This window comes from Trachurus japonicus, chromosome 4 (assembly GCF_045865225.1).
Source record: "Trachurus japonicus isolate A0001 chromosome 4, Traja_1.0".
Lineage (NCBI taxonomy): Eukaryota > Metazoa > Chordata > Actinopteri > Carangiformes > Carangidae > Trachurus > Trachurus japonicus.
The window spans coordinates 22,814,336-22,835,474 of NC_140910.1; the positions used below are offsets into that span (position 1 = coordinate 22,814,336).

Sequence of the window (21,139 nt, forward strand, 5' to 3'; positions counted from 1 at the left end):
TGAACATACAGTACGTAGTCCCCAGGTTTGAATCTGGTTCTCATTTTTCTACCCCTGGACTTCTAATTTCTGCAATTTGCGCCAAAATACGTGGCCACAGAGTTCAAATTTAGGTGCTGCTTCAGTGTAGACAATCCTGCCAAACTGGAGAGATGCATTTTCAGATTGTGCTGGCTCTGTGTGGACCTGTTTCTGCCTCCATCCCCTGTCTCTCTCCATGGGAGACAGCACCTCTCTGCCGCCGCTGGCCTTTCTGTGGCAGCCGTTGGCACTGCTGGGCTGTCACATCACACCCTCTTCCCTCTGCTGCTTGTCTTCCCCCCCTCTCTCTCACCCTCTCTCCCTCTCCCTGTCTACTGCATCCCCTCTTCCACTCTCCATGTGTCTTGTCAGTTGTGTTTGGCAATGGTGTCATTATCGGGCAGCCCGTATCACACTTCCTTCGATGAGCTGTCTGTCTGCTCTCTCTGTCTCTCTCTCTCCCTCTCTCTTTCTCTCTCTCTCTCTCTTTCAATCCCCCTGCTAGTCAGTTGCCCATGGCGGTTGTGTGTCACCTTTATACCCAAGACATGCTGTCCCTCACAGACGTTACCCATAATGCTTTGCACGGCTGCCACTTAATCTCCATCCTTTGCAGCTTGTGTCCATGACCAACCAGAATGATGTGAGTGAGAAGAGAAAGCAGCACAACACATGGCACAACTCAGAGATAGGTCAAGGAAAAGATGAAGAAAGTCCATATTATGACAATCATAATTTAAGTAGATATCAATAATTGATCATTGATATGTTGTATCAGCCTGGAGTTAAGTGATCGGCTCTAACATCTGGCATGTCGCCCATGTCGCCCTATGGTGTTACAGTCCTCTGAGAATTTTTCAATCATTTAGATAAGAGAAGTTTTTAAATGATAAAATGTAAAAAATAAACTGAGACGTTAATTTCCGGTAAATAATTAGTAATATTTAGCTTTAAGTTGACTGCAGAATTGTTTTTAATTCCTTAACCGGGTGACTTTACCTCACATGCCCAGTTTATCTTCTTCTATTTCTAAATGAACTGATTCATGCCACGCTTTTATGTACACAATATCTTTTCTTATAAAAAAGGTCCACTGAGCAACGCTTCATCTTTTAACTCAACCAGTTAATTAAAAATAACCATGAATAGTTAAGTTTAGATTCTTACAAGACATAATCTGTTTGACCCTCCCAGTTTTGTTCAGACACTGACCCTGCGTCATTCAGGGTCATTCCTCTGTGACTTCCCTTGTGTGTGTGTGTGTGTGTGTTTGTCAGGGCTTTGTGTTTCAGCTGGGAGCTCCTGATTGTGTGACACCCGTGTGCGGCAGATGAGACGGCCTGTCAGTCAGCTGTGGCCTGGCTGCCCTTTGAAGGCCAGGCCAGGGGGCGAAGAGGTGCCGCAAATGGCCTGTGAAGTTTACATACACTGCCCACTGCTAAACAGATTAGCTCTAATGAAGTGTCTAATGCCGGGGCCGCTGGCTGACATAATCCTGCCTGGCAGCCCGGCCCCTTGGCTGCCAAAAAAGCCGCCCTCCCTCCAGCCCTCTCTCCTGCCCTCGCACGGCCTCTGCTGCCACCCAGGGCGACTCCACACGGGGAGGTGCCCACTGTTAATCATGCCGGACAGTGTGCGATCTGACATGCAAATGTAGGTCATTGCATATGTAAATGTGTGATTACGGGGCTGGCATGCCAGGACACATTAGCGAGACTGTGCTCTCAGCAGGCGGTTGTCACAGCGCTTTAGAGGCTCATGCTAACATTTGTCAAGCTACCACGCAGCGAATGAAAGCAATGCCCTCTTGTCCTCTCTCTCTCTCTCTCTCTCTCTCTCTCTCTCTCTCTCTCTCTCTCTCTCTGCCTCTCTCTCTGATCTATATGCCTCAAACCATTCATCCTCCTGCATCACTGCACAGATGCAGGATGGACATTATATTAACATAAACCATTGCACAATATGGCCACTGTTTCAATCTGACACACCTTGCGGATATTTGTGTAGGTTTAGGCGTTTAACATCTCTGTAATGTAACTTTAGTTTATTGTGAAATCCCCAGTGGAACAAAACGTCATTAAGCTTTATTAGCGGTAGTTTTTTACAATGGTTGTTTGCAGCTACAGTAACGTTGAACAATGGGTTGTGGAGCATCATGCTCGCTGTCAGACTGACTCTCAGACAGCTCAGGATGATGGTGGTGTCATGCTGAAAAATGCACACACCTCTGCCGTGTTAATTGGACAGGGCATCTCGTAGGCTCACATCCCTTCTTTTGAACCTGTCAACTTTATAGAAAAAAAAAAAGATTAATGTTTAAATTGGTTCCTTACTCTGTCCTCAGCCCTGACCTATGGAATAATTTCATTATCAATCGATATTTTTCAAACAAAAATACTTACTTACTTGTCCAATACGTCACATGAAAATAATTAAATCAGTTTTATATTGCTTTAAACTGAATATTTCGGGGTTTACACTTGTTGGCTTGCGATTTGAAGATTTCACCTTTGTCGCTCTCCTGACATTTTGTGCCAGTGTTTTGCTTTACTCTGTGTTTTGCTTGGGCGTAATCGTTCATTTTCCACTGAATTAAAATCTCGTCGTCTGCCTTGGGAGAGAACAGACAGCCGAGGGAATCCTGTATCGCCTCCGGTTCGCTCGTGGTAATTCTGTCAAACCGCAACACAAGTGGAGTGCACAAGTGATGACACTCTCTTCTTGTGTGTTTTTAGTGGTTAGGAGATTAATTTTTGACCTTCTCCCCCTCTTCGTATTCCTTCCGTCTGTCCTAAGTCGCTTGCCCCTGAGCTGCTCCCAGAGCTGCACTGGCAGAAGCGCTGGTGACATGTGGCATTCTGATATCTGTCACCTTCTGTTTGCTCCCGCCAACGCCTTGTACAAGTTTACCAAAAGGCTGGAAAGGTCATGCAGCCTGCTCTGTGTGTTTTTTTTCACACATCATATCCAAGGGGCTCATTCTGTTTTATTTTGAGTGTTTTTTTTTTGTTTTTTTTCCCCCTGAAATTGTGGACGGTGAGTGTTGCAGCTTGCTCAGCCAATCCTGTGGTGAGGAATCTTGTAGACTGTGTTCTGGTGCCAGACGGTCAGAGAGATAACTTTGTAAACTTCAGTGGATTCCTGTGGACTTCCTGACTTTACGGACAACAGTGTGCCGTGCGTGACACAAAGTCTTAGTATTAGCCTGCCCAGCAGATGTAAGCTATTGGGTTTGATTTATTACATAGGATACATTGTCAATCCACATGTAAAAGTAAGATTGAGAAATGCATATAATCAGAAGTAAATATCTGGAGCTAGTTTGGCAGACACTGCTATTGCTATTCTACTGCCTGTTTAAAGTTACATCAGGTAAAGTGTTGACTCACTTCTTGTAATTTTTTGGTTAGCTATGTAAATAACAGAAAATCAGTATTTTCCTCCCTTCTTGAGCTTTTACCGAGGAGATCTGGCGCTGCAGTTAAAAGTGTACACATTCCTCAAGACCTTTCACAGCGTGACACATCAGCCTAATGCCAGTCAAATCACCAGAAGCCCAGAGCAACCTCTCAGCAAAACAAACTACACAAGCTAGGCCCCACCACAGTTTCACCCACACCTTTCAGCCCGCATCCTTTGGCTTTCTCAGTAATGTGGAGCAGTTGCACTGCAATGGCAAATGTGTAGTTACCGCAAAATGTCTGTAAATTGTTCTTTTTTTTCTTTTTTTTTTACCTAACTGTGCATATGCAGTTTGAACACAGATGTGTGTGTGTGTGTGTGTTTGTGTCTGGATGTTGATAAGAGTTGATTTTTCTCTTTCAGAAACCGCTGCAGCCAGATATGGGCCACAATTCACTGGCAAACTTCCAGATCGAGAAGAAGATTGGTCGTGGGCAGTTCAGTGAGGTTTACCGGGCGAGATACCTGCTAGACAACACATCAGTGGCCCTGAAGAAAGTTCAAGTAAGGCACAGGAAATGAGTCACTTCAGATACCAAGAACATCCAGTGCTTTTCAGTGGAAGTGAAATGTTAAACTATGATTGCGTCAGGTGATGCTATGTTCACCTCAGTCTGTCACCTGGCCGAAGTGTGGAAGTTCACAGTGACAGGCAGTTTAGCTCTGGGGATTAATCGCACTCACACAGGATAATGTGCTCGAGCATAAAGTTCTAAATCTACATACTGATATGGCTGATGCATAAGGAAGCCCAAGGAAACATTATGAAACAGAAATAAGCAAGAGAAATTAAAGAATGCTAATTGCTATAAGCACCCTGAGAGTGAGGACCACCTCCACAGAACTGCGCATGACCATAAGGGGACATGAAAATATCACTTTTTGAAGGCTCTTTATGTATTTGGGTGTTTGTCTTGCCTTCCGGACCCCAAAATGTGGGAACTGACAAAGAAATATCTAATTTGCAGGCTCCCGAGGTTGAAATCCATGTGGTACAATGATGACAATGATGTAATTAGTTTTCAAATTTGGATAATCCCACCCCTACCTGTGAGTACCGGTACCGGTACCGGTAGAAGAGGCGGGTCGGCAAAACAGTGGCTCAATTGCATTTAAAGGGACAGGCACTGGAACCAGCTGTTCTGAACAGGGCTGTTTTAAGCAGATGAAAAGTGCTGTGATGTTTGATCCTTGGGGTATTTTGACCAAAACATGTCACAGACATGTATTTAAGACACCTGGGAACTATTTTAATTTGTAGAAAAGGGGCATAAAATGTCTCCTTTTAAAACATGCATCATGTATATTTTCTGTTGTGGGATTAAGTACAATAATCCTGTGTAGGTGAATCTTCCTTCACAGTGTCTCTGCACCCTGTCTCTGCAGTTCTCATGGTGAATGTGTACATTCATCTACAGATAGATCCACACACACAATATTCACTGACTTATACACACACACACAAAACTAGGAGGGTATGCTGCTCTGGTTGAGTTTGTATACACACACACCATACAGTGATGTGTGTTACTCAGATGTGAAACACCTGTAGTCACTCCAACGCCACCCTCTAGATAACAGCAACCATGTTTTCTGTTAAGTGTTTTTTTTCCTGTTTTCTCTACATCTCTCCATCTTCCCATTTCTTGAATATGTCATAACACCCCTCTCTGTCCTCTCTCCCCTCCCTCCCCCCCTTTGATCTCTTGATAGATATTCGACTTGATGGATGCCAAAGCTCGGCAAGATTGCATCAAAGAGATAGATCTCCTTAAGGTAAAGAACCAGAGAAGAGTGAGACGGCGTCATGCGCTGCGCTCTGTTCTCTTAAGGTGCCTCAGCTGAGACCTTCCACCACAGGAAAACAATTGATCTGCACCAGGCAGCTTGGATTTCTGTTGCCGTGTGTGTGTGTGTGTGTGGGCACATGCACGGGTATGCACGCTGCCTTGCATGGTTATGAATGCGGAAGGGTGTTTGTGTATTTGTGCACACAAGTTAAAAAAAAAAAAAAAGTGAATGATTGTGTGTGTGTGACTTTACAGTATGTGTGTATTGTGTAGGAGTGTTACATCCCCCCAGGCTCACATTGACTCTTTTTTTTCTAAATGCCAAAACTATTGTTTTTTATCTTTTTGTAATGTTTAAAGCTGGGCAACAGAGCATCAGCATGGAAATTTAGCAGCCTCCCTCAAGTGTCTCTTGATGTTTTACCTCCTCCCTTTCCTCATTCTTCTTTTACTTTTTTCAATGAAGAGGTTTAATTTTTTTCAAACTACCTTAAATGTGTGTCAGCCAGACTGCTCTCAAATGCTAACGAACAACTAATGACAGCTTCAATATTTCCCCCTGTCTGCAAAACTGTAGATGTGTGTGTTTGCGGGTTGATTGTGTGCATTCATGCATCCCTGGTAGTGTTTCCCTCCATACAATGCGGCCTCCTCTCTGTGTGCGTGCGTGTGTGTGCACTGCAGGCAGTTTTGTGCACCATACATACACATTAAGTGAGAACAAGAAAACAAAACCAATTAGTTTGTGCCACTCAAACACTTCACTAAAGCTCCTGGGGCTCTTTGGGCCAATCAAAGACAACAATACTCAGATGCAGGCGAGACCCTGTAGAGAGCTGTAATCTGAGTAGCAGATCAGTGACTTGATGGCACGAGACAGCAGAGTTTGCCGGGGTCTACATCTCTGACCCCCTAAGAGGAGGGCACACGGGTCACGGCGAGGTTAAATGTCACACTCTGCCAGGTGACAACATTTTTCTCCATTCCCTTTGTTCATATCCTCTTGTTTTTTCCTCCCTCACTACATGGATCCTCATCCTCTATACTGCTCCCTTCTGCTCGTTCCCATCTCTTTCTATCTCTTATTCGCCCAGTTGTTATGTAGCTCCATCCATCCTTCCTCCTGTCCTTCTTCCCTGCCTTGTTTTTCACCCCTCAGAGCTTTTTGTTCCCTTTTCATCCTGTAAACTGATTGCTAGTGAACATGGAAGTTATGCCTTGCCCTGTGCTACCCAGCCAGCCTAATAATAAAAGGGCTATGAGAGAGAGAGACGGTCCTTCTGCCTTTATCCCCACAAGACAGGCCAACAGGAGACACAGCCAAATCAGAATAATGAGAGGCACACTGGCATGGGCCGACTGGAATGACACACATATTTGTGCATGGTCACACGCATGCATGTGCGCGTGAAAACCACACACACACACACAGTCACAGCCTTTCAACAGTCGGCCTATTTGTTTGTTTGTCTGTCTGTGTTTATGTCTGCTCATTCATCTGTATTTTCCTTTTCTGGCATGATGATTTCAACTTGAGAATCTCACTTCTTCTCACTCGGTCCCTTTGTCTAAATCTGCGCTGACGGGAAGGTTGGTTGCAGAAATAGCCCGCTCCCTGCCAATCTGCTAGTTTCACCATTCTTGAAATCCCACAGCTGTGTATTCCTCTCTCGCTTGTGGTTACTATCAAGACTGGATTGTATTCTGAAGACTAATGATCTGCCCTAATTAGCAGTGAAGAGCTGTAATGATGTCTGTGTGCTTGCTTCTCTGTGTCTTGTGCGTTATGTTTTGTGTTGTGTTGTGTAGAAATGTGTGGTGCGTGCGTCTGTGTGCATGTCTGGGTTCTGCATCTGATTAGATTATACCAGCGGTTTTACTGACAAGACAGAGGACTGGCAGCAACCAGCTTCATTTAACCTGATACACACACACACACACACACACACACACACACACACACACACACACACACACACACACACACACACACACACACACACACACACACACACTATAAATTCACTTTAATCTTAAAGTCTCTTCATGAGCAATATACTTCTTTTTGCAAGTTTAATATGTATTTAGTTTCTCTTCCAGTGGACAAACAACCTCAAATTATGAATCTACTCATTTTCTTACTGAGTGCAGTGAGTTGTACCAATATGGCGTGCAACACAGGGTATTCATTTCTGCAGACGTTGGGCATCAGGGACGGCTCCTACAGCATCTGCTTCAGTTCTCAACTATTGCTTCCATTTCTTCAGCTGCTTTACGAACACAATATAATTTATTATCCTGGTTAATTTTGTGTCATCAGATCGAATTAGTCGGCGTGTTGTTCTCCGTTGCAACACATCACCAGCTCACCAAATATACCACATAGTCTTGCATGATTAAGTGATTACACACACTGGTGGGTCTCAGCCAGCATGTGTAATTACATAATCAAGCAAGACTCTATGTGATATTTCCCAATGAGTGATTGTTGTGTTGCAGTTGGCTCCCATCCATCATTTACATAAACATCTGCATGTGAACACATCTCTTCATTTCTCCGTATCCTCCGCCTGAGGTTCAAGTTGTGGAAGTGGAGTGGGTCGGGATAGGGATGGGGATGGGGATGGGGGGGGGGGTTGGAGGAGGGGACTTGTCATCACTCCCTGGCTGTGCTTCCAGTGTGGAGCCGCGCAGAACTGCCACTCTCAGCCAAAAATACATCTGGCAAGAGAGAGGGCAAGGCAGGGTGAAGGAAAGATGGAGACACGAGGAAAGAGGGGAAGGGGGGGGGGGGACGAGAAGAAGAAGAAGAGGATTGTGGAGGGCTGTAGAGACGGAGTGGAGAGTGTAGTGTAGCGTAGTGTACTGTACTCTGCTCTCTCCTTCTCCCTCTTCTCTGCATCATCCAGAGCATGAACATTTCTTTAATCACAGCAGAGAAAGCAGAGCGGAGCCGAGTGGAGGACGCCTGTCACACCGCTCCGTCTGCTTGCATCACCGCCCCCCCCACCACCACCACCACACACACACACACACACACACACACACCCCTCCTCAACACCGCCACGCTGCACAGCTCCATGTCTCCAGCTCTCCACATATCACTGTTTCTCTGCCTTATCCCTCCCCCCTTTCTCTAACTCTCTTCACCTTCTCCCTCTCGTACTCTTTTTTTTTTTTACCCTCCTCACCTTTGTTCTCTTTCCTCTACCTCCTCACCCTGCCCTGTCTCCATCATTCCCTTTGCTTGTCTGTGTCACTGTGTCATTTGTTTCTTTCCCTTCATTGCGCCTCCTTCCCTCCCTCCCTCCACCTCCCCCTCTCCTCTTGTTGCTCTGGATGGATAGAGACTTTTTGCTTACTACAGGGAATGCTGTTTCTGACTTATTGACCAACCAACAGGAAGGAATCTCAGCCAGAGAGGAGCCTGGGCTGCTTGTTTTTCTGACTGCCAGTCATGTCAGGCTGTCAGGCATGTGTGTGCGCGCGCACACATATACATGCGTCTGGGTGTGTGTGTCTCACACATGGGCTGTTGTCATCACAGACAGAGGGGTTGTTGTGACATTTCACCCAGCTTTGTCACACTTGAGGACAAAACCGTCTCATTAGATCCACACTTACCAAATACGGATTCCAAATACCAAATAGGTTTTTATTTTTAATTAGTTGTGGAAGTATAGTTCATCGCACAACTCACGACATTAACTTTTAATATTTATAAACTGTTACACGGTTTTTGTTATATTCTGTATATCTATATTCTATAGCTTTGACAAGGAAGGATTTTCACTCTTGGGTTCGGTAGCGTGATACTCTTAATATGATAAGTGTCACCAACGTGTCTTGTGTTTGCTTGTTCTTAATCTGTCTCTCTCTCTCTCTCCAACAGCAATTGAACCATCCCAATGTGATAAAGTACCATGCATCTTTTATTGAGGACAATGAGCTAAACATAGTCCTGGAGTTAGCGGATGCTGGGGACCTCTCACGTATGATCAAGGTAAGGAATCCAGCACAACAGCTGCCCAGCAAGCTCACACTCCTGTTCAGGCAGAGAGAAGAGCAGTCGATATGTTCATAGAGTTATGAAAAACAGACTTTTAAGGACACGGATGAAAACTTTCAAAAATATGCAGGTATTTAGCTTATCAGATCTTTACTCTATGATAAGGGCTAATTCTAAAGGCCAGCTTTGGTTTTACAGATTGTATAAAACACTCATTATTATTGTGTAAATTATTTTGCACATTATTATGCAAATGTACTTCCCTACTTACACTGTCTTTACACCATTTCAGTTTAATACTCAACATGTTCACACCCAGTCACAGCAGTCAGAGATTTAGTGATCACAAAAAAACGTAAGCCCCTGGATAGATGATAGTCCTCTGTACATTAAATATGATGTTTAATAAATAGATAACTGATTTAATACATGCTGTGGCCTTCTGAGATAATGTCTCAGACTTATCAGACAGGATCAGAAAGTAATGCAAGTATGAGGGCAACAAGCTGCTGACATGGTCCTTTGCAACCGAAGGACTCATGGCAGGGGGTCTGTGGTTTGTGGATTTTGACTACCTGGACACTGAGTCAGTCTGAATCATCCATTCCACAATGAAACCAAAAACCCACTAATATAAGACCTCCTGTAGCTGTCTTTAATCCCAATAGTCTGCGGCGACGTGCCTCAACTGTGAGAGGGAAGTTGTTAAAAATCAAGCTATGATTAATTATCATAAAGCACCAGCGTGTGTTGTATGTGTGGGTTTGTGGACAAAAACTGAGCATAACTTATCTGGCTTTAATCTTAAATTGTCCTCGTATCTTTTACATATTAAATCTTGACGTGTCATTCGTGGAACATTTTAATGAAACATTCGGGAAAACGGGAGGTTTTAATTGTTTTTTTGGGGGGTATATTGTCATTTTCACCCAAATACTGGCCACATGTCTGGAAAAAAAAAGATGAAGTCACTTCATTGGTTTTAACCAGTAAGATCAACATTTAAACTGAATGTAGAGTCTAACCACTTAACTGTAATCATATGTTTAGTGGAAATAAGCATATAATATGGAGCTTTGATCCACATAGGTGTGTAAAGTTGACCTCAATCTATTAGCTCTTTACAGCCGGGATGTTGTTGTTGAAAATGGAGCAGAAGAAGGAGCAGGGTTGGAAGCGGTTATATCCCAGGCTCACTCTGTTATTCGTTTTTGAGTTCGACCAAATCCCGAGTTATTATAAAAACCTGCCAGTATAGCAAATTAGTGGTGTGCATGTAAAAAGCCTGGTCTTCTCCCATGCATAAATGATGCGGCAGCGTTGTATCGGCACAGCTCGACAAGCTGTTTGCAGTCATACTCAGCAGCTCCACATTCGCATAGCTCAACACAGCAAATTAGGAGAGGCGAGGATTAGCGGTACAAGAGAGTGAACATGGCAGGCTCGGCACACACACATTCACACACGCTGATATATATCCCGTACAGACAGACACACACACACACTTAACACACACTGAATTCATACATACATATGCCATACTGGGGTAAGCAAATGTGCAGACACAACCATGGAAACACAGTCTCACACATGTTCACAGACGCACTTTACAAAGATGTAACATGGCAGCCCCGAAGAGGTAAGATAACAAACCACACAGCGCATCACTGCTACTGTATGTTAGCTAAGCTACCGAGGATGCTGGGAGCATTCAGACTGTTTCTTCTCCTTATGGCTGCTGACAACACACACAGACACACACAGACACACACATATGTACACGCCCCTCCTCTCCACCATTTGTCTCCCGCACAGTTTTAAATGATTTGTTTTCCTAACGTAACAGTGGCAGTCCAGAGGTGCATGCCAGGGCTTAGCCCCCACTTCTTCAACTGTAATGTGAAGTAAACACATTCGTACAGTGCTCCATATGTAAAACAGACCCCCCCCCCCCCTCTCTATGCATGAATTTAACATTTTTTATTCTTTTTGATTTTTCCTCTTCCATGCAGCTCTCTCCTCCTTTCTCTCTTTCTCCCTCATTCTCTATTACTCTCTCTCTCTCTCTCTGACCATCTTGGAATTCAAATGAAATCAAATGGTCCTTGATTTGCATGCACTTACAGAATATTGCATGTGCAGTGTTTGCTGTTAAAGGCATGGAGAAGAGGGTGGTGGTGGTGGTGGTGGTGGTGTTGGTGGGCGTCTATGTGCTCCCCCATTGACATCAAACAGTCCTCTGATATGGAAATGGGAGGGCAAGGGGAAGAATGGCTCCTCACTGACGCTTTGTTTGGATGTAGGCCAAGGTCTATCCCTCCCTCTCTCCATCTTTCTCAATCGCTCTCTCTCGCACACCTTTCTTCGTTTTCTGTATCTCTTACCTACGGTGTTCCCTTCACTTCATTCCATTTCTCTACTATTTGCTCTCACCCCATCCATCTCCCTCTCTGCCTTTGTTTTTTTTTCCTCTTTCTGTCTCCCTTGTTCTTTCTCACATTGTTTTCTAGGCTCCTGGACCTGAATTTGTAACAGTCCTGTCCTTTCTCCTCCTTGACCCTTGACCTCACTGAAGACAATGGGTTATTCTGTGTTTTTTTTTTTTACTCTGACGGACAAACCTACCTCTCCCTCTACTATATATCCAACCTTAATGTGGTGCAGTAAATATTGCAGGCTCATTATGAGAACACCCTGGAGAGAGGTAGTATAGGCTGCAACAGCAAAAGTAGAAAGGAGATTCCACACAAGGACTCTGCATATTTTCCAACACTTTCTCAAAATCATAGTTGTAGCAACAGAAGTTGTAGAGCCACAAATCTTGAAAATACATGTATATACACACATAGGTAGTTACCCTGTAGTATACCATTAATGTTATATTAAATAAATGCCAAGGAGGTCATTTACTTGAATAATATTGCAGCACTTGTTGATTTCATAGGTCTGATTTATATACTGTTGATGCCCTAGAAACGTTCACTTACTGTACGGTTGGTTTTAATAAGTTTTTCTAGGAAATAGTCTTTGCTAAGTGCTGTAATTGTAATTGCCATGTGTAAGACTCCCAATGCGAGCTGGATTAGGTCCAGGCCTTTCTTTCCTGCAAAACAGATCCACAAGCACATCCCATAAAAAAAAAATCCCCTGGTAGCCATATTTCTTACATCCTCTCAGCCTTATACATTGCTGTCTGAGGAGGAGTCCCTATCATCAGTTGTTGATGTTAGTCATGGTGGATCAATAAGCCATTATGTCTAAGCTGAAGCTGCTGTCATCACTGCGGCTTTTTTCTGGAGAGGGACCAGAGTCTTGATGATCCAGAACGACTCACTCAGTCCTCCAAAATATAAAATATATATATATAAATAAATAAATAAATAAACTGGAAAACAACTGGAGCCACTGTGCCACTGAGAGCTCTACTTAACAAAAGAGCTGTGTGCCAGATGGGAGAGTTTTTGGAAGGTACCACAAATTTCTTCTCTCTGTTCCTGAGAGGGCATGTGCTTTTCATTGAAGGCCATAGAGAAAATGAGACGGAGCTCGGTTAGGCAAGGGGACCGACCGAGAGGAGAGTGGTCTGGGTTGCATTAGGAGTGGAGTCACTGTGCTAGGGACTGAAGCCGGGAAGGATGGATGCTGTATAAACACATGCAGACATAAACACATTGCTACCATCTTAAAATTGTATTCCGTGCCACACAAGACCTTTTCCCATCTCTATTAAAATATTTTATGTGTTCCCTCTTTCAGGTATGCTAATGCTACTTTGATTTTCTGTGTGTGTGCCTGTGTGCATGTGTGTGTGTGTGCGTGTGTGTGTGTGTGTGTGCGCGCGCTTGCATTTACTTTGCAGCACTTTAAGAAGCAGAGGAGACTTATCCCAGAGAGAACAGTGTGGAAGTACTTCGTCCAACTCTGCAGTGCGCTTGAACATATGCACTCCCGGAGAGTCATGCACAGAGGTAGTGTTAATGCACACACATACACACACACACTCTCACATATATTGATACATAGATGGACTTGTTTTGGCTTGCTTAAGAAAATTTAGAGTCTGATAAATCTGGATCAGTTCGCTCTTATAAATCGAGCCACCGTGAATGTTCTGAGAACATTTTAGAGACGTAACGGGTGATACAAACAAGTTTGAGAGATTTTTTACAAATGCTGCAACTACTCACATCTGTTCTCAGCCCCTATGAAAGAAAAGCAGTGACATGAAACCAGTGGTTACTTTCCTAGAAAATGAAGTTTGAGCAAATCATGTGCTAAATGTCTCAAAGCATGTGTCCAATCATGGACTCTTAAATCACACAGTGCGTTGTAATTCTTCGAAAACTCACTGAACCAATTCCTACAAAAAATTTCATGCATGTTCATAAACGTAGGTGTGTATTAAACCTCTAATGGGACGAGGGTGGTCCCATTGTCCTGTAGATTTGCCCTTTACAGGACATCATAAAGCAAATGTGATGTTTTTCCTCAATGCATTGTGATACAGCAGTGGAAAAACCTTGGCAAAAACTGAAGTTGCTTGTGTGTGATGGATTATCTGTCTCCTACAATTTAAGTCTGTGTTAATTTTTAATAGCATAACAAATTGCACTGAAACCAGTGGATGTCTGTGGAGTGGGAACTAAAGTAAAGAAGTTGCAATGAATTGTTTTTTTGGCATTATTAAGATTACACACAGCTCCTGCTATGGAGAGTAAGTTATGCAAGACATTGAGCCTGGTCGTCTGAAGCCTCTAAAGAGTAAAGACAGAAAACTAAGTCAGTATTTCACATTGGATTTTCTTTAGTGTGAATGACCTTGTTGCATATGACAGAGGGCTTAAGTGTAGGTGCTAAACAACACATAGACCAGAGAACACAGTGTTTATGGCCCCACATGCTTTCAATAGGGCCAAGTCAAACCAAGCCCTGGATTCATGTACATGAGCTGTTGCACTCACACACACACACACACACACACACACACACACACACACACACACACACCTACAGGTGATGTACTTCCGTCGGACTGACTCTGATTAGGGCAAAGGGACACTAATGAACCCTGAGCTATGAGTTTTAACGACCACTTAACAGAGACCGCCTTTTCAAAAGCCGCTTACAATTATACGGCAGCAGTAAATTTCAAAGGCTGATGCGGATCACATTAACGTTACTTGCGTACTAGAAAAAAGCAATATAAATGGTTTTCTAATACCCACATTAACTGAAATTAATATTTTCCTATCACAGGCTGCTTCTGAAATTCTGAAATTTGGTATTGAAGGCAGGAATCTGAGTTAAATTCAACAATTTCATAGGTAGCCCCTCTTCTCTGGTTCACCTTTTCTGACGCTTTCTGACTTTTTCGTCTCCAGATATCAAGCCAGCCAATGTATTCATCACAGCCACAGGAGTAGTGAAACTAGGAGACCTGGGACTGGGACGATTCTTCAGCTCCAAAACAACCGCTGCTCATTCGCTAGGTAATTTAAAAGTCTACGACACAAGCATGCACACACGCACTCACACACATGCACACACACAAACACTCAGTGGCCCCCAGTAATCGCCCAATGTTGGATGTGTTTCATTAGGCATGTTGAGCCCAGAGCCATGTGTCATGTGGTCATGCTGCCTGGCCACGGCTGTGCCCGTTCTCTTCAGAAGCCACTTAGCCACTTCCTGTTGCCTTGACCTTTAACCCTAACGAGATGAAGACTGGGCAGAGGCAGTCGAAACACAGCTCTGATTGTGACTGAGTGCCATAAAACAAGCCGGCCAACTTTACAATCTGGGTTATTGTCTGCGTTGATCATCGTTTGTCACTTGTAGGAAATAAAATCTTGTAACACTCTTTAATTCATTCAGAAAAATTGAGAATTGTAACCCAGAATTACCACAAGAAGTGAGACGAACAAAAAAGGTTTTCTAAACCTGAGACTGGACAAACTGACAAACTGAATGCAAACACATGTTTAATTTTTTTTTAATACCAGGCATATAATGACTTTGGGGATTGCAGTTTAAATCTTTAAGAATCAGGGCCATAACTTTAAGAAAAGAGCAAAATGACACCGTGTTTCAAAAGAAATAGATGAGACATTTCTACCACCTCAAGCTTTGTCTTGTCAGTAAAAACCTGTAGCTTCTGCCACTTCACAGGAGGCAGTGGTTTTAACACAAATACATTCACTCACGTACACACATGTACCTCACTTCAAGGGCGTCATGGTGTTTAAAACACAAGCTCACCTCTTATCATTTTGTTAACATTGTGTTCCTATCAGCCTTTCCCCACTGTGCTGAATTTCCTACACCTTCCTGTTGATTTAACATAACAGAACATATACTGCAAAGTCAAGGAGGAGTCAGAGCATGATGGCTATATTCTAATGATAGGGAAGAGAGAAATGTATCAAAAACCATTAAAATCTTTCTAGAAATTCATATAGTCAAAAAGTTATCAGTAAATTACATATTCTGCTCTTTGCGGTTTTCTTTTAAAGCCATTGAAATAATACTTTGCTAAAGGTGTAACCTTAAATCCAGTCTTGAGAATGACTTAATGAAGATAACAGGAAATGCTGAAGATGAAGATTGTCAATGAGAGTGGTGTCAGTGAAAAGTCTGTTGGAGGTCAGCAAAGACAACACAAATCATCCAATGTCTCACAAGAATTTTTCAATGTCATTGGATTAAAAAACAAAACAAAAAATCAAATCCTTTCTTTAAAAAAAAAAAAAAAAACCTAATTAGTTATTTCTCTCACCTCTGTTTTGGTCAAACTCTTTTAGCAGTAGCACAATCACAAAATCAAACAGGGATTTCTTGCTACCTGTTACAATTACAGTAGAGTGAATAAAATGAGAATAATCTTGAGATTTTGTATTATACTGTAGCAAGTAGTCACTGCAGATCATTCTAGTGGAGATAGCTCTACTTGTTGAGTTTATTGAAGGTGCTATCCAACATCCCATCAGGAATTTCAGCTGCTTCATAGGTTTGAAGATGTAAAAACAGACAAATATAAATGCTGTCATTCACACTGTCTCGCTTCCCTATGTCAAGCTGGTATTACCACAAACGGATACGCTATAATCCTCCGCCCCTGTTTAGCAGATGCCCAGCCTTTGAGAAAGTGTGAATCACATGATCAGGTCAACAGAAGCCCCATCAACTCGGCAGCCTGCAGTGCCAGCAGAGCAGGGTGAACAGCATTGGTGATTGCTCATTAAATGTTGAGTCCACAGCACCCTCTTTAGGCTGACAGAGGATAGGCAGCCCCACAAGCAGAGGGGTCAACTGGAATACTCCTGTCATTAACCCAAAGCAATTAGAACGGCAATGTTAATCTACACACGTGTGTAATATTCCCTCCAGCGCAGTGTGAACGCTTGTCATATGTATATTTGTTTTATGTTGATACTGTTGATTTTGAACAATTACACAAGATCATAAGGGCAAATGAGCATCTTTTCTGTGCATATTATAGATGTTTTTAAATGATTAAACATCCAATGCCAACTTGGTTTTCTTCTAGGAATATTATAAGTGTATGAGTATGTTAGTACTGTAGAAACTCATGGTGTCCCCAGGTTTGCTTGACCTAACGACAAGAGATTCAGAGGGCATTATTCTTCCACCCTCTGTCGCTGCCGTTCCCCTTGACATTTCATGCAGTTAGTTTCAAACAGCAGATCTCCTCTCTTTTTTTTTCTTTGTCACCTTTTCTTCTCTCCTGTTGCTGTTTCGCTATCTCACTCATCCTCATTTCCCCCTTCCTTCTGTCCCTCGCTCTGGTGCCTTGACTTTTAGCCAGAAAGGAAGACAAAGGTGAAGGAGAGAGAAGGTGTGAGAAAACTGGAGTTGGAGAATAGAAGACGGCACACACAGTGAGGGGAAGGAGGAGAAGGCAATATGTCAGAGAAAGAAAGGAGCACAAGAAATAGAAGAATGGGTGACAAAGAAACAGAAAAAGAAAGGCAGAGTGTGCCAGGTGCGAGAGAAGAGAATGTGACAGAGTGACAGAAAAAAAGAGGAGAAAAAAGAAAGCGGAGAGAAAGGAAAAAAGTTTGGAGGAGCAGAGTAAGAGGAGAAAATATGACAATGTGACAGAAAAAAATGGAGAAAAAGGAACGCAAGAGTGAGAGAGAGGGATGGAAAGAAAGAATATGAGGTAGAGTTCTGTGTGTATACGCGTGTATGTGTGTGCATGTGTGCGCTTGCACGTCCAATCGCGTGCCAGCGTGGGTCTGTAATGAGGCGAGCCACCCAGCTGAACAGAGGAGCAGGGTGGTGGAGCTGAGATGGAGGTCCAGGCATACAGCCTGTCAGGCTAGGCTTTCAACTCAGCTGCTCAGCAGCCTGCAGTCACACACACACCGTTTTTTTTTGTCTCTTACGCACTTTTGCACACACTAACAGACACAGACTCTTTGTCTTCTATACAGTTGTAAATCGAGATGCACATCCATATGGACTTGAATGTACACACACACACACATGCGCAGCAGCAGATAGTTATTCACATAGATGACCAACATACATGCATACCAACACACACACAAAAACTCACATATACATCCACGCTCTGGGACCTAAGACAAAAATACACACAGGCATGCAAAAGACACCCACTGCACACTGTGTGCTCTCTGGTACAGGGAAGGGTATGCGGGGTTATGGCGAGAGTTGGATTAAAGAGAAAAAGAACAAAAGAGCGGTAGTATGAGGAAAAGCTGATGCAATCATTAGAGAAATGAGAGACTAGCCAATTGGCAGTAATAAGTAGTATAATATACCTGCAATTAACACCTGTAATGTGAAAGGTGTTAACGATGAGTACCGAGGGAAAGAGAGGAAAAGGGAGAAGGAGAGCGAACAAGGCTGAAGCAGAAAGACTTTACAGAGGCCGTTACTGGAAATAACCATGACTGCTTCAACATATACGTATATATATATTAAGACGTGATAATCTTATAAAGGCAAGCGAGCATGTTGTGAAACGAAGAGGGGTAGGCGCAGAGCCAGAGAGGTGGTGAGGACCCAGCAGGACCCATGGCAAACCTTGCAAAAACATGGTGGGGGATATGATAGGATGTAGAGAATGTCCTCTGACTATGAGATCTAGTCCGTTCTGGCCGTGCTCCCATCTACAAGTTTATGTCTTTCGTCTTAAAACACAATAGAGCGACTGGTTTCTGAGAAATCCAATCATCTCCTCTGAGATTCCACTACAATCTCATTCCCTGTTTAGGACCTGGAAATGTAAAACTGATAATAGCATTAGATTAGAGAGTGGCTTACACCTTTGATGAGTACTCTCCAAGAAATACTTAAGTGTGTTCATATGTCTTGTTAAAAGGAAATCATGGCAAAGGTCTGTGCAATCAAACCAATAATTCATTAAACAGACACAGGTTTGGGTTCATTTAATGGTACATTCAGCAGGGGCTTAGAAGAGCTTAGAAGAGTGGGCTCTTTATGCTGGATTTGGTGATTTTAGCTCTTTTGAATATCTCTGTTTTTTAGTAAAGGGTGATCCAAAAGTTCTCTTCCTAATTATTTACAGACCACCAAGATACCCAGGAAAATTCTTTGATGAGTTTGCCGAACTGCTGTCAGTTATCTGCACTGACTACAACTTTTTTATCATAACAGGGGATTTTAACATTCACATAGACAATAACATGGACACAAATGCCAAAGAACTTTGCTCTCTTCTTGACACTTTTGGCCTCTCCCAACATGTGAAAGGGCCCACACACACCCGAGGCCACACTCTGGATCTGGTTATCTGTAGATGGATAGCATCTCACCTCCTATACAACAACGCTTACCCTGTTACACAGAGAATAAAGTGTTGTCATAGCCATTCACAATAATGGAAATCAATCCCAACATGACTTTCAATTTATTTGCATGAATAAGTAATGTGCCCTTAATTTAGCATGCTGAAGGAGCCTGAGCCCAGCGCTGCTGCTTTTTTTATGCAACTATTAGCATAAGAGAGGCTGATTCTTTTTAATCAACTAATAATGAATGTTAGGGGAGCTTGTTCAGACCGCGCCATGAGACCTCACAGCTCTCTCTCACACACACACACACATGCACACACACACACACAAAACCACAGTTCCAACCTGATGACCAATTAAAACAGCAATCCCTAGTCCCCTGTTTATTCCTCTACGTGCTCTCTCTTGCTTCTGCCTGTGCAGATGCTGATTATTTTTGGAATGACAGGTAACACTTCATTATTCAAAACCGCACATTTAAGATAAAAGCGTGTTTTCTCAACCCAATTAGATGTGCACCAAAATTAAAAGTGCTAGCTTTCATTACAGTTCCCATAGACTTCAAATCTAATATCCCCCTCTGTAATAGTTTTATTAATTGCAATTACATCAGTTGAGTTTCCTCCGACCTGTTAATGTGCAGAATGGCTCTGGAGAGTTTGTGTGTGTGTGTGTGTGTGTGCGTGTGCATGCACAACTGAATACATGTGAGTAGTGTGTGCGAGTGTGCAATTATGGCTTTTTCCTTCCATTTTCCTGCAAGCAGACTTTTCTCCAGAGTTCTTTCCATTTGAGAGCTGTTTTCACCTTAACTCACTGCAACTGCTGTGCATATAGTGAACTCAACAGCTACCAGTTGCTGTCTATAGAAACAGTTTCTCATTCCTGTACATTATAATAGTATAGGGGATTTGAAAACATAAATACAACACGTGTTTATAGAAATAGCTATTTAAATAGAGATTTAAATGCATTAATTCTTTCATGGGTCTTTTTTATTTATTTATTTATTTATTTTTTATAAATATATACACCCTCACCTTTAGAGCACAAAAACATTTCAAACAATAAATAAATTAGTTTAAGTGTTTGTTTCTCTTAATGTCACAGCAGTTGAAATATTAAGTACTTAATTACTGTAATATTTAAGACAGATAAGCTACAGACAGAGGTAGTTCAGAGTCGCTGTTATTTCAATGAACCCTCCATTCACACGTTTGCTCGAGAGGATTTGGAGTGAGCAGAGTCTTAAGAGTTGCTCAGTGCAGGTTGAAGGGCTTGGTAAAATTTCCATGCTTTAACCATATGTGATTAATATAAAACCTCTGCTGGACGTGCTTGATAGACTTTTACATGGGAAATCACAATAAACAGAAAGCAAATGAAAAAAAGCAGCCGGTCACATTCGGCTAAGAAAGCAGCAAATATCCGTAAGCTTCCAGCGGTGTGTTGTGGATGTGATGTTGAGCTGTGGTTCGTCTCTGTGTCCAGTTGGGTGAAGATCTGATTCTTTGGAGGTCTGCCAGTCCCCATGGCAGTTTGGGATTCTTGAGTTTCAAAACCAGAACCAGAAACCGGGCAACTTTTAAGGCTCCGCCGCTGCTCCCTGGGCGTATTCACCGACTACTGTTTCAGATCATTACCAAGCCCCACTAATCAAAACTGATTCATGTATATTTTATGTACATGACTATGTCTGCTGTGCATATGTATGCAACATTGTGGTGCTTACACACAGTTGCATGCACTGTATGTGTGTACATGGTGACATCTAACCTTATTAAATGTTGTCTTTCTTACAATTAACAGAAGTAGTCTGTGTTTAAGTTTCCCACTCGATACTCTTGCTAAAATATGGAGAGTATTGCAACCTCTGAGTGTGTCACAGTTTGAGTCTACACCTCCGCTGCTCACCTGTGTCTCTGCACTGTGTCAGTGACGTTGATGAACTGGGGAAGCATGCATGGGTTTGCAATGCAAAATGTTAGCACTCACTCTCTCTTTTTGTCCTGTTCTCATTTTCTGCCTCTGTCTATCTCCTTCTGTCCTTTTCC

General features: G+C 42.8%; 1 protein-coding gene across 1 annotated transcript in view; it reads left to right on the forward strand.

Moving 5' to 3' along the window:
* Window positions 1-21,139, forward strand: part of nek7 (NIMA-related kinase 7) — a 59,532-nt gene that overhangs the window by 26,486 nt on the left and 11,907 nt on the right. The window contains exons 3-7 of the mRNA XM_085774770.1: window positions 3,847-3,987; window positions 5,197-5,259; window positions 9,166-9,276; window positions 13,142-13,250; window positions 14,664-14,771. Coding sequence (XP_085630896.1) covers window positions 3,847-3,987; window positions 5,197-5,259; window positions 9,166-9,276; window positions 13,142-13,250; window positions 14,664-14,771 — 532 coding nt within the window. The remainder of the gene's footprint in view (window positions 1-3,846; window positions 3,988-5,196; window positions 5,260-9,165; window positions 9,277-13,141; window positions 13,251-14,663; window positions 14,772-21,139) is intronic.